This window comes from Folsomia candida, unplaced genomic scaffold, assembly GCF_002217175.1.
Source record: "Folsomia candida strain VU population unplaced genomic scaffold, ASM221717v1 Fcan01_Sc034, whole genome shotgun sequence".
Lineage (NCBI taxonomy): Eukaryota > Metazoa > Arthropoda > Collembola > Entomobryomorpha > Isotomidae > Folsomia > Folsomia candida.
In genome coordinates this window covers 1,570,631-1,585,091 of record NW_019091226.1, presented here as the reverse complement: position 1 = coordinate 1,585,091, position 14,461 = coordinate 1,570,631, and the positions used below count along the sequence as shown (strand labels likewise).

The following is a 14,461-nucleotide window of genomic DNA, read 5'->3' as shown; positions in this document are numbered from 1 at the left end:
TAAAAAATTTATTTTAGGCCAGAGATGTATTTTAATTCAAAATGAAAACAATTGGATGGACAAAAGTCAACGTCCAGTCAGAGAAAACATACAAAAAAAACTGTAATTTATAAGGAATGTTATAACAATTAATTTTTAATATTTGGTTGGGCCTCCGTTCGCTTTAAGGACGGCTTCAAGGCGTCGAGTCATTGAGTTTACCAAATTCTTGGTCACATCTTCAGAAATGGTTTCCCAAACTTCACGAATTCTGGATTTAAGGCCCGGAATTCCTGAAAAAGATTGTTTTCTTATTTCTCTTTCAATGTGGTCCCACAGATGCTCAATGGGATTCAAGTCTGGAGATTGGGGAGGCCATTCTAGCTTCGAATTTTTTTTTCTTGAAGTATTCCATGGTGGACTTGGCAGAGTGTTTCGGATCGTTGTCTTGTTGGAAGGCAAATCGTCATCCAAGTCCAAGTTTTCGAACAGATTCCTGGATATTACGGTCAAGTATTCCCTGGTACTTGTATTGGTCCATAATTCCGTCAATAAATTCCATTTTTCCTGCCCCACTTGAAGCCATGCATCCCCACACCATTACCGACCCGCCGCCGTGCTTAACTGTGGGGTTGAGATTTTTTGGATTCAAAGCTTCTTTTGGATATCTCCACACTCTACGACGCCCATCTGACCCAAAGACATTGAACTTTGACTCGTCAGTCCATAAAATATGTCCCAGAATGTTTGTGGCTTGGAAATGTGGTCTCTGGCAAACTTCACTCGTTTGGTTGCATTCCTCGGTACAATAAGAGGCTTCCGGACTGCTCTGTGGGATTTCAAATTTCCCTTATTCAGTATTCTTTGGATGGTCATAGGACTAACCTGTTTGCCGAACATCTCCTTGATCTCGGTAGATAGCTTTGGAGCACTAAGTGAGGGTGTAACGTTGACTTTGTTGAGCACGTGGCGTACTTCTCGGTGAGCCAAAATGGGTTTTCGACCACTTCTGACCTTGTTTTGGACTGAACCATTAGCTTTGAAGTTCTTAATGATTGTCTGGATGGTTGTCCTTGCTAATTTATACTTGGTCCATATTTGTCTCTGCGACAGCCCCCTTTTTGTCCACCCTTCCAGTCCTGAATGACAAGATCTCGAATAGCGATAGGAATTTCCTTGCGTGTCGACGCCATCATATTTTTCTGGAAGAAAATTATTTAAAAATTAATGCGGCATATGTTATTGATAGATTTATTAAGTTACCTGATTTTATAAATTGGAGAGATTTTTGTTGTTGACAATTAAAGTGAAGTGGACGTAGACTTTTGTCCGCTCAAATTTCATCCTCTCTCGCTCTGCACTATGATTCTCAGTTTTCCCAGAATTTTCAGAAATAACTCATATGTTTTATGAAATTACGTTAAATTTGTGAGAATTTGATATATCAATGATGAAAATTGGTTCAGTAGTTCAGTGACAATTTGAAAATGAAATTGACGCGACTATGTGGACGTAGACATCTGTCCGACACTGTAACGCTGTGTAAGACTTGAACCTTTTAAATAATTCGATAGCAACTTATTTATTACCATTCGGGGACTACATAGTCGAATTCATGGTAATAAACGTTTTACATACATATCTAGGCATAACAAATATGTTACCATTCTACTAAATAGTAACGGCAATAGAGGAGTAATAAATATTACCAGCCTGGCAATAAATTTGCTAACAGTCGGTAACAAATTTTGTTACCGTGTAGGTTGAGTCACAATAGTCACTTCCTCTTGGTAACACTGTGTCAACGGATTTTTAACGAGAGAAAAGAAACAAAAAAAACAGACTGAAAAAACAAACAAAAATCGTCTTGATTATCGTTTCGTGCGAGAATGAGTACAAATTTTACACCCTCAGACTCAAATATGTATTTAGTAAAAACATCTTTTTTTAACGCCAAAAGTCTGTTGTACAAACTAAATCTTTTATGAATAATTTTATCCCTTTTTAATGTACATACTTGTCATAATAAGAGATTAAATTACGGCCGATGGCTGGTGTGCCACTAAAATCAGTGTGCAAGGTATTCATTCGATATCCAAAAGTGTAAAAAATGCTAACAAATATGTAAATAGTAACCATAAAAGATTAAAATTGTTTCCATCGTGCATTGAATTAGCATTTCTGGAGCACTTCAAATTATTAGTATTAAACGTGGTTTAGATTTCCAGATCTCATAAATATTTGTATGTATACATATAAACATTTATGTATTTAAAAATGTACTTCAAGATTTGAATTACACTCCAGATAATCTAGCGTGGTTTTCGAAAAATTAAAAAATAAGTATGATTCTGCGCATAAACTGGATCAATGTCCACAGAAATATTTGTATAACTCGTAGCACTCTTAAAAATAATACCCAGCGGTATTCATGTATTACTCTGCCAATGTGATACTGATCAGTAAATCCGTGTAGTATTAGCTCTGTATTAAGTTTCACCATATCGGTAGCAAGATTTTTACGGACCAGAAAAATTTTAATACGACACAGTAGCTAAATTGAACTATAAAAAATCGGGTAGACTCACATACACATTTATACATATGTATACTCCGTAGTGGTATTAATTTTTTAACAACTCCCAACTGGATGGGTAGTAGTCTGTTTCTGAGTGGTAGATTTTTCATTACTAAAATATTACGATCTGTTATGAGGAGCTCGTATTTAGATCCCAAGCATAACAATTTGGTCAGCAATGATTTATTATCCGCTTTCTAAGAGTGTAATACCGACAAATCAAAAAGTGCATGACTTTTTATACCAGATTTATAACGGTGCAAAATATAGACTAATATGTACATAAGACGTATAAGTATTTACTTGTAAAATGTGTACAGATGTATGTATGTATAGTATACATACATTATGCATACGCACTCTAAATAATTCGGAGACAAATCATAAGCTACGGAAGTACTAAACTGTTCTATTTTCGGGTAATGATTAAGGAGACTTATAATTGACTGGAATTAAGTCCGAAATTCGTGTAAGAAACTAACATGACATCGTTATTTAAAACAAATTGAATATTCTTATGTGATTGTTTTGCGTAAAAGTTTAAATTTTTTTTAAATAACAACATGCCCGATTGGTACTCGAGTTTCTTTTATTACTTATGTCATGTGACAGAACGTCTCCTTAATCAGTACAAAAAATATGTAGAGCACTATTGCCTGCAATCACCTTGGGTGATGATTTACCTCCAAGTTATTTAAAGCGTGTAAGTTTTACGTCTTTCTAGATATTTTTATTATTTATTAAAGTAAACTTTATTAAAATAATTTGTTCCCGGATTAACTCACTTCCGCAAAGCTTGGTATAAAATTTAAGCCAGGAAAAATATAGTGACAAAATTGTACAAAATCGTCAAAAATTGGCTAAAATGGTCAAATACATATTTAGTATATTTCGAATTTTCTGGCGGATAGTTGTATGTTATCGGGTCGCAAAATTACAGTGTGGGATTTATTTCTAATAGAAACATTCTGGAGTTATTAGTGCCTAATTAATTCGGCAGCAGGATCTAAAAAACATCGTGTTCTATTTGCATACATACATATTTTTACACGGGTTCATTGGGATCACGTAACGCATCAATCACGCGTGATTGATGCGTTATGTTAGATCAGAAATGAATAAAAAAAGCTAATAGTTCGAACGAAAAGATGACGCAGTCTAAGAGAAGGGTAAATTTTGCCGCAATATAAAATAAATACCTACATATGTATATTTGTACCCGAATCGTGAAAAACACAATGCTGTCATTGTGTTGCAGCTATTATATAAATTATTATCTAAGCTTCACCTTGTCCTATTAGTCATTTCTTAGTTCTTATAAAACAAATTTACTAGGATTTGGTGTCAGTAAGGAAACGGACAAAGAGAACATATTGTGTAAGAAATTGGTTAAGTCTTGTTAGAAAATGGTATCATGTAATCTTGTAATCTTACCATTTTAGGCCGAGCTAAATACATAATGTAGGCCTAATTTTCTGTTCGAGTGTATTTATTTACGACAACTTTGGTATATGTACATTGACCAATTTAGACGAATTTTAATAGAAATATAGACTCTTAAAAATAGTTTTGTACCTGTGTTAATTGTCAACTACGTAATAAGTACAATCAATCAGTTGAACAACTGCGTTATAAATTTAGGTATGTATGTATGTATTTACATATTTACATATGTATGTACACTCTTAAAAATCCAGTTAATCGGCACAGAACAGTGAGCATATGTGCCTTCACTGTGAAGTAAGAATATTTATCACCTAATTGTGATATAATTAATACCAGCCAGAAACAATTTGTCACCTAGCGAGTAAGATTTATCAATATACGTTAGGAAAACATTATCACCATTTGGTAATAATTTGGTGACAATTAACACTGGATTTTTAAGAGTGTACAAACATATGCAGTTACCGATAATTCCTGGTAAACAAAATATAAATACTGTGGAATTTTAATTTGGTAAGAACTCACGTAATACTTACAGTTTTTCTACAGCATGACTCAAAACTTGTTCAGTTGACAACTTACGTAAATACTTTAGAAGTGCATGCTTTTTGTCCAAATTTCGTAAATTACCTGTATTTTGCTAAATAAACATCATCCATGAATGAAATTGGGTATTAATTTTAACATGATTTTTACATACTAAACAAAATATGCGGGCTTTAATTCGAATACAATCCATTTTTAATTTAAGGTACTTTCAAGTCATATATATGCTTATAGATATTTTGCGAAATACGAAATAAATTTTTTGAGTTTCGCAAATTTCCTAAATGAGTTGTAATGCGAAATAATTGATTGCCCATTTTCCCTCGATCGAATTTTTGCTATGAATTTCTCCAAAATGTCTTAATTTCAAAAGTTTACATGTATGTATATATGGATCCCCAAAATTTCATAAGTTTTCAAAGGAAATATATTTCCTATTCCTTATTCCTTTTTTCGTTATTAAATTTTGTGATAAAAAGTATGCACTGAATTAAAATCAACTATATATACACATACATGTCCCAAGCTGTAATAAATTGCTTACCTTCCAAGTCTCATCATCCAAGCTGGTAAATTGTGCCAACTTCCTGTTCGGATTTGAGCCTCGTCATTCCTCCTGAAGGTGCCGAGTAAGGAAAACGCAGCCATGACGGAAATCGAAATTAGGATAAATTTCTGTTTAGAGGACATCCTGCAAATTCCGGATTGTCTTTTCGAACTGAAGCACAAAGTGGGAAATATTTGGAATATGTATGTAATATTGGTGAATAATTATGGGTAATATTACGCTAAAATTATTATCCGTGTGTATGTACGCACAGTGATAAGAACAACTACATACACGTGTATCCCACTTTAACAAAGAGATTCTGTCCCAGATTTATGTATATGATGATCCAGGGATTAATGTATGTATGCATTAGTTTGGAAAGTTACGCGATTTTTGGTTGCAATAACCACGTATCATATCGTAATTTTATATGTATGTATCCACATTCGTTTCGACATACGTATGGACACAGGTATATTTACATACATATATGTATGTCAAATCATTAAATTAAAAATTAATATGATTACTTATTTGCATATTTATAATTAATAGATTATAGAAGGATTGAAAGTTTGATATGTATATATTTTAAGAAAGTTTTAGAAGGCATACCTAAAATTTGATCTAGTAGATGAAGTGAAATTGGATAACTTTGATCTTACCTGATCCTAAAATTTGGTTCGGTAAGCGAAGCTGACGACTTGTGGAGGGGAACAGTTTCGACAAAGGTACAAAACGTGAAAGCGAAATGCAATCTTGACGAAATTTACATTTTGTAGCAGCCTTCACTATCAGAAGTGCCCGAGACAAACGTTTTATTTTCAAAAAAAATTAAGGCTTCTAGAAATATACTGAACAGATATTGAATTTAGTTGATCTGGAAATAAAATTACGTAAAATATATTTAACTAATCCTAAATGGTACATACATATATCCTAGGGGTAATAGTATTTGAGTTAAGGGGCCGTACACAAGTTACGTAACGGGAGAGGGGGGGGTCCCAGGTTCCAATTATATCGTGCCTATGTTGCAAATGTTAAAGGGGGAAGGGAGGGGGTCAAGAAAATCGCGATTTTTGCATTACGTAATTTATACACAGCCCCTAACAGCCGACTACATAGTAATTATGTAAGCACAACCAATTAGTTGAACAAATTGAATAACCTATCAATTTGTGTGCATATTTAGTTTCAGCCTGATAAACATACATGCTTAAATAAATAAGCCCATTATGGTCAGCAGAGCAAAAAAATCTGTCCGAAGAGTTTTACCACACGAAAACTCAGCAGAATCATTTTCTATTAAAGAATTATGCGTGATACAGCTATTTTTTCCTAAAAGGCCAATTTAAAAATATTTAGCAAGAATTATCAGAAACAATTCCTCCCAAATTAAGTCTCTTTATGCTGTCTCATTTAAATAAATACATAACAAATTATGCAACCTGCACTTTTAAAAATAATGTAACCCTTCTGAAAAGCAAATGCACGCTGATTTCTAAATTCTTTAAGTAAACTATTCTTACCCCAGAGTAAGAGGAACTTGATGAGTAAATAGTAAAATTTACTCTGGATTTAGCATACTTTACAGAATTCAGAGGGTATTTATTCACTTTTGAAAATAGTAACCTCATTTTTAAGTGTTTTCTGTAAAAGAACATAACTTGCACCCAATGACGTCAGTTGTAAGTTACGTAATAAATTTTCACGTTGCCGGATGTTCCATAATTTTCGAAATGCATTGTGTTCCACAACAATTCCAAGTTCATGAGGAGGTACATATTCTATTATATCCGGAATATAATGGTCTCACTGTTTAATATACATACATATACTCTTGCATCATACTCCCGTATATACAATATGCACACGTATGTATGTATTAATAGCTTGTACCATTGTAAGAAATAGAAAATATACTACTAATTTATCTAACAATTTTCGTACTTTATTAGATTTTATGAGCTATGGTGCATCATGGAAAATTTCCATATTACGTGCAAATATGTAGGTTTGACGCAATCAGTTATTACATAGATTAATTAATTTGTCCTCGGAGACAGGTATAAATACGGTTGAGAAAGTATTGATAAAATTCACTCAAGAAACTAAAGAAGCCTCCTCATATCTAAGATTATTACGTCAATTTTTAAGAAAAAAAGTACGTTTTCATTTATAAATTTAAATATTTGTGAACCTGTGCGTAATATTAAATTGTTATTTTTTTGGGTAGATATGACCGGAAAAATTTTAATCGTGTTGGCCGTACTGGTCGTGTTGGGTGCGGTGACTGAGACAAGTGCTCATCCCCTCGCGATAATGGATCTAGGTAGGTTGGAACCCTTATTATAACGGAGGTATCCCAGCGGTGGCTCTCTAATTTTGACCAAATTAGTGGTAGTTGATCGCAAATTTAATTAATATGAATTTTGTAAAAGACACGATCTCCTAATGGTCACGTTTGGCAGAGATATTTGTATCCAAAGAGGAGAAACGCTCCGTAAATTTAAATTTACGACAAATTTTACAAATTTTATGACATTTTTGACACAATTTTTGACACGAACTTTCCAATTGGAAAGTGTAAAATTTGTCAAATTTAAGGCACTTTTTCTCCTCTTCGGATGCAATTATCTCCGCCAAACGTGACAATTGAGAGATCTTGTCCTTTACCAATTTTACATTAAATAAATTAGGGATTGATTGACCCTAAAAATCTGACAGCAACTCCTGGGAGATCTCCTCTGTTAATGATTTAATGACGTTTTAGCTAAAAATTGCATTGTTTATAGCTGACCCGGAGGCGGCTGAGGGTCAAGATGCAATTGAAGCTGGGGAGATGCGTGTAATGGAGAAGCGATCACCATTTAAATGTTTTTCTTGTGGGTGAAGCCGTAAAACAGTAGCAATTTTGAGAATTTTAGCTCAATTCTTGCAGAAATTAAAATCCCGTAAGAAAAAAATTACTCATAAATTTATAATCTTCAAAATTTATTTACATATCTTAATAAATATGTAAAATTCTGATACTTTGAATTGATGATAACAATTTATAGCGAACTGTATGTATAATTGGACAATAAATGATTTACATGTTTGTTAAGAATTACGTACGCACATATAAAAGTAGAAGTTCTGATGGTATTATTTTGATTTTTTTATCCTTATCGCTGGTCCAAAGCAAAATCGGACGAAATTTTAAATTTGTAGCGATTTTTATAATCTCATTCCATAATGCATTTTCTGTATAATTATCATAGGGCGGATATGTATGCACGTAAATTCCGCAAAATATGTGCTCCAAAACCCTGAAAATATGCACATAAAAATGTTTTTAAACTTGAATTTTCTAACATATTTGTTCTAAGGTGAGGTAAAAAAAACTATGGTTACAGTTACACCTTAGTATGCATTCACCCCCCGCCCCCCCCCCCTTCGAAAACTTTTGACCGGGCCCTACAGCCAAGGGGGTGCGTTTTAGAGAAAAAATGAAGAGACCGAAAAATCAATTACGGACCTAATCTAGTGCTATCTTTAGGGATTTTTCGATATGACCTCCCAGAAAAAAGTTTTGATGGTGGTGAATGTTTGCGTTTCCCAGTTTAAGTATGAAGGAGACTACCTTGGTATTTACAGATCGCCCCCACTGTACTATAAGGGGAAACAAGAATTGGGTCGATAGAATTAGGTCTTTGAGACACCAGCGACTTTTCCTTATAACGAAAATTTCAGAGTGCTTGCTATATAGTAACTATATAATTACACCCGCGCTATGGAGTATTTATGGTCTTAGCCCGAGTCAGGGCTTATGGAATCGTCATGTCCGTCCGTGAACACCTTTGACTTGCCATTTTATACCAGATGCATATTGGACAAAGTTAGGAAATAAGTTCGATGGTGGGCGAAATCGGTGAAATCGTTGACCCGTTGAGGTCATCTAAGGATAAGTGGGTGGGGTGCTATGCACCTAATTTCATAATTGTCTTAGAAAGCTGAAATTTGGTATACAGATTGTTAGTGGCTCCTAATGGAAGGATATGACCTGGAATTGATAAAATTTTTATCTGGAGAGACCATTTATAGTAAATATTTTATTTCTGATGGCATTATTACTTTTATTTTTGTCTTCGTCACTATCCCAAAGGAATAAGTAGAAAGACTTCACTGCTAAATAAAATTTTATTTGTAATCTCATCTTTTAAAGTAAAGTTTCTGCATGTACTCTCCATCCACGCAAGACTGAACTTTTACAGAAATTGAGAAGCTACGCTACAGAGGTCGACGCCGCCGACCTCACGCCGCCGCGCCGCCATACGCCGATGCATTTTACGCGCCGCCGCCGCCGAAAAATTTGATTTCCTATTCCTTTAACATTGCGACGCCGCGCCGCGCCGCCGACGCCGCCGAAAAATCACCAAAAACTGGCGCCGCCGCCGCCGAAAATTTGTCGGCGTCGACCTCTGCTACGCTACTGTCAGTCTCACAAGAACTTTGCTTGTGCTGAGCATTTGAGACTGGGTGTTTCTCAGATTCTACAAACTTACAAGCTTTTACAAAATTTTACTAATATTTCCTAAAAACATTAGCTTCATAATTTTTGTAAACTTACTCAGAGCAAAATAACCATACATTCTTATTTTACAAAGGTTTGTAAAATTATTTTATGTACACAACCAACAGATTGTTCGAGTTAGCTAATGATCGTTTGAATTTTCTAATTTGCATGCTGACCATAATATTTAATAATGTTGGAACATGGAAAATTTCCATATTATGTCATACATATGTACATATCCACATTGCCCCGAGATTCACTAACCGGTTGAATTGTGAATCCGTCATGTGTTATTTATGTTTATAAACAAAAACGTGAAAGCATTTCCTACATTCAGCATTCCTCTCCAATAAATTAATTTAATTAACTTAAATTAAGGTCAATTCATTCCTCAAACCGCACTACTCCTCACCTTCATCAACTTGTAAGTCATTTGAAAAAATTTGTTATTCAAATTATCCCAAATTTCTCATGATTTGAAAATAATGCAATTAAAAAAAATATTTATTTCAATTGATATTTTATTTAAGACAGGAAAACCCCCAAATTCGACAACGATTTTTCTTCTCGTGTATAATAGAATTATGGAATCTCCAGGAGAAAGAAGTGTGGAAGCAGTCGCACTAAATAATCCGATCGTAAGCTAAAGAAAAATCTTAAAATCGTTGAAATTTTCAACTTGAAAATATCACGTTCAAAAATTACCTTTTCCCACTTCCAGATTCTCACAGAAATATTAAAACAAAGTTCCTCACCGTTGAAAAATTGTCGACTAGTTTCCCACTTCTGAAATGAAATGGTCCTCTCCCTTCCAAACACGAGACTCGAGTTAAACCTGGACAGCAATAAGGATCATGAAAACGACCCCTTTCTATTTTTCGAACTCTGTTACAAGTTGGACGACCGACTTGCGAAACGGATCAGTGCCAACACCTTACATCGCACCGAGGGCACGTATTCCTTCGCCGCCAAGTTGATGCACGTATGTGACAAATTTAGCGATCGAGTCCAGCTTTTGGATTTGGGTATTCATGATGAAGACTGTCTACCATCCATTTTCCAAGTTTTAAAAAATTCCTGTCCCAATTTGAAACAATTACTGATCACCTGTGTGTTCAACGAAGAAGAATATGTTCCCAGTGAAGAAATTCAGGAGCTCCCACAAAAGCCAAATTTGACCGTGTTCGAGCTCAATTCTGAAGTCGTGGCGGCGTCGCCTACTCTGACCAGGTTTGCTCAGCTGGTCGTCAACGCCTCACCAAACTTGAGAAAGCTCGAGATTTCATGGGGAGTCTATCCAGATTTGGAAACTTCAAAATCCTTGGACTCCTTAACCCTCCATCTGGACGACGTTCGGCCACTAGACGTCGCTCTGAGAGACCTTAAACCGTCCGAAGTTACACGCATGCTGGGTCAAGTCGGTGACCAACTCGTCCACTTGGCTTTTGCCTATTGCCGCTTCCATCAAATGGACAGCATGAAAGAGAAGTACAATCTCGATAACTCGACCCAACGCGGAATCCGTTTGCCGGGAAAGATGTCGAAACTGCGAACCTTCCAGAACGTCATTATCGACTTTATTCAGCATGCCGATTTCTGGGAAGATATCGAAAGAATGCCCGTCCTAGAATCGCTTACGATTGGAAAGGTGTCTAAAACGAAGACAAGCGTGGATACAATTTTGAAAAATCTGCCTGAAACGGATTTTCGCAAAAGTTACGAATTTGTGGATTAAAGAGTTGTACGATCCCAGACTTCTGGGTGGATTGAAGATGGCGTTTCCTAACTTGAAGATCTTGATGGTGCACAGCATGCATAAGAAGAAGGAGGGTGGGCTGGAGTTGGGCGTGGCTCTCAAGGCGTGTGCAGGTTTGGGCAGGCTGGACCGTTTGTATCTTTGGGTCCCGACGTATCCAGAACGAACCTGGGATGCCATTAAGGCTCTGTTGGATGGCGCTGAATTGTACAAAGGTGAGGGCTAGCTTTTCAAATTAACGGGTTGGAAGTGTCGAAAAGTGTACATTTTCCTGGTTAAGCGTTCTTTCTCAGTGGGTGATCGCGTGTTCAAACTGAATTTCCCATTGTTAAGACCGTCTGCGGTGAAATTGCATTTTTTTTGCATAATACCCTTATTGCATAATGTAATTTTGAATAATTCCCAATTATGTAAACAACATGTTTACATAACTGTTGTGTGCAATTTCACATGGGACCGTTAAGACGAAAGGGGGCGGTTTCTTTGGCGCCTGAAATTGCACTCTCATCCATACATTGTGAAACAAAGCTTAATTGAAGTTTGCAGAATGTTTGCTAAATTTGCATACGTATTTTAACTAAAATGCTAATTTCTTTTATTCCTACATGCACTTAAACTTCATGCAGAGCTGAATATTTTAAAAATCAGGACGCACAGAAGGAATCGTACCAGACACGATTTGACAGACGGTGAGATGGATCTATTTAAGGGGCTGCTCGTCGCGATGAAAAGAATGGATTCGGTCATTATTCATGATCTTAAAGTAAGTTGTAAATAGTTATATAATTGCCTAGACTTACATACATAACTTGATTTCTAATAAGGATTCATATTTATTTTTATTTGCTGATTTAATTTTCAGTTTGGCGATGAATCTCAGAGAAATATATTGGATTTCATGGCGTCAAACGAAATGCCCGTGTCGAGATTTAGAGTGGTACGAACCGTACCGTATGATGGTGGGATTTAAGATGGAGGGATATGTTTATGTCTGCGATTTCAATAATTAGATGTAGCCGAGTTTTGTGGAGTTATTGGCAATCCTGGTTACTCACAGATTTAGGCCAACCTGGTAATTATGAATCGATCACAAATTCAATTAGTATACAATTTTCAAATGGAACTATCTCACAGTGCTCAGGTTTGGAGGAGAAATTTGCATAAAAATATGGTAAAACATGCCCCAAGGTAGACAGATTTGACACTTTCCAACTTTCCAATGTACCTTTTATCCTCTTCGGATGCAAATATCTCTGCTAAACTTGCGCATTGGGAGATAATGCCACTTGCAAATTTTATAATTCAATTTATGATCGATGGACACCAGTTTGGTCAAAATCTGCGAGCATACATACGTTTGGAGACCTCCGTTGTGAGTTAATAAATATTACGGATACAATTATGTAATATATGTATGCATTTGTGTATAGACCGTTGTACATGTTTCGTTTCACGTTCCATAGAAAATTTATTCATATAAACTACACATTTTTGTCATAAGTTACCTTACTATACATATATATATCTATCAATATATACATATCTACATATTTAAATGTATACTTTATTCCGTTTTTGTTTTAAGTAACGAAAATATATATGTATGTACATATATATTTATTATGATACGTACATAAATAAACCGTATATATTTCGACACTAAATATATATATGACCATTGTTGCCGAATTATTCGTAAGAAATTGTCAAAAAATATTTGTCTGAACAATTGGGCATTTTATTTAAATAGGCGAGCAGAGTTATTTTCGAATTTTGCTAAATTACATTCCTTACGTATGTATGTATGCAATTATATGTACATGTATGTATGTATGTACAGTAAGAAAAACCTATCAGTTCAGCTTTGCTTAGCCCGAACCAGGAATGATTAGTAAACCCATGTTTGTCAGTAGTTTTCTATGAAATTATGTGCTACTATTTTGCACTAATTCTTTCATCAATCCTTCGTATTACTAGGCTCCAAATTCTAAAAATATTTACTATCCCTTCCCTTGACTACTTCCTAGTGGAGGTCGTCTCTATAGCCCCCCTGGTTAATTTTTGTTCATATTTAACTTCATGTTATTTCGTGAAAAAGCAGTATGGAACTCTGGTCCAAATTTCAGCTTTCTATGTTAATTTCTGAAAATCGGTGGGGGTCACCCCATAGGGTCCCTCTAGATGAAAATTTTACCAATTTCACTTCATATTCTTCCATTAGGGGCCATTAGCAGCCTTTATACCAAATTTCAGCTCGATTGGATGATTTTGAAAAATCGGTATGGGTCACCCCTCGGGTACCTCGGGTGGACAAATTTTCCTATTTCACTTCATATTCTTTCATTAGGAGCCATTAGCAACCTCTGTACCAAATTTGAGCTTTCTATGACGATTTTGAAATTTTGGTGTATAATACCCCACCCACTCCGAAGACCCCCACCGGTCAACCACTGGACCGATGTCGCCCATCTTCAAACTCGTTTCCTAACTTTGTCCAATATGCATATGGTAAAAATTTCAAGTCAATCGGTCAACTCGTTCGAGAGTTATCGAAAGACAGACGGACAGACAGACAGACAGACAGACAGACGGACATGACAATTACATAAGCCCTGGTTCGGGCTAAAAATTTAAATCGTACCCTTTTCTGGGATATCATAAATTAATGGTTCTCTGCTTGATGGAAATCAATTCTTACTATGCAATACATCCATATGGTATGAAATTTAATGTAGATTCCGAATATCATATGCATTTTTTGGTTTTCCTTACCGATAATGAACGATTAATGAAAAAGTAGAGGGGAATTGAAAATTCATGGAAAAAAATAAATCGTACCCTTTCGGTTTTTTGATCATCTCCTTCTTCCACACACTCAAAAACAATAATTGTTAACTGAAATTCGATCGATATACAGTTTTTAATATTTTTATGTAAAAGGTTTCACATTTTTTAATTTTGATGCTGCTAGACATCCCGCAAAATGAGCAGAAAATAGCCGTATGCTATGGGAAGGAAGATTGTTATTTTTCTTCATAGGAAAAAAAT

At 35.3% G+C, this 14,461-nt stretch overlaps 1 protein-coding gene and 1 long non-coding RNA gene across 3 annotated transcripts; both read left to right on the top strand.

Moving 5' to 3' along the window:
- Positions 1–7,156: 7,156 nt before the first annotated feature.
- Positions 7,157–8,228, top strand: LOC110860834. Its single transcript, XR_002548991.2, has 3 exons — positions 7,157–7,263; positions 7,336–7,431; positions 7,895–8,228. It is a non-coding gene; the product is annotated as an uncharacterized LOC110860834 (long non-coding RNA).
- Positions 8,229–9,956: 1,728 nt separating this feature from the next.
- Positions 9,957–12,977, top strand: LOC118439320. 2 transcript variants are annotated; one of them, XR_004837350.1, is made up of 6 exons: positions 9,957–10,081; positions 10,188–10,295; positions 10,379–11,628; positions 12,040–12,176; positions 12,276–12,485; positions 12,741–12,824. XR_004837350.1 is itself a non-coding variant. In XM_035860556.1 (5 exons), the coding sequence occupies exons 3-5, from the start codon at positions 11,430–11,432 to the stop codon at positions 12,381–12,383; spliced, it is 444 nt and encodes a 147-aa protein (XP_035716449.1). In that variant the 5' UTR covers positions 9,957–10,081; positions 10,188–10,295; positions 10,379–11,429; the 3' UTR covers positions 12,384–12,977. The 2 variants fall into 2 exon arrangements, 1 of the variants encoding a protein (XP_035716449.1); XM_035860556.1 differs by having other exon boundaries at positions 12,276–12,977.
- The last annotated feature ends 1,484 nt before the right edge of the window (positions 12,978–14,461 follow it).

Excerpts from the sequence above, each read along its gene's own strand:
- LOC118439320 (XM_035860556.1), top strand. The coding sequence starts at position 11,430 with ATGGCGTTTCCTAACTTGAAGATCTTGATGGTGCACAGCATGCATAAG. Across the intron at positions 11,629-12,039 it reads TGGCGCTGAATTGTACAAAG|AGCTGAATATTTTAAAAATC; the intron begins GTGAGGGCTAGC and ends AACTTCATGCAG. Across the intron at positions 12,177-12,275 it reads TCATTATTCATGATCTTAAA|TTTGGCGATGAATCTCAGAG; the intron begins GTAAGTTGTAAA and ends TTTAATTTTCAG.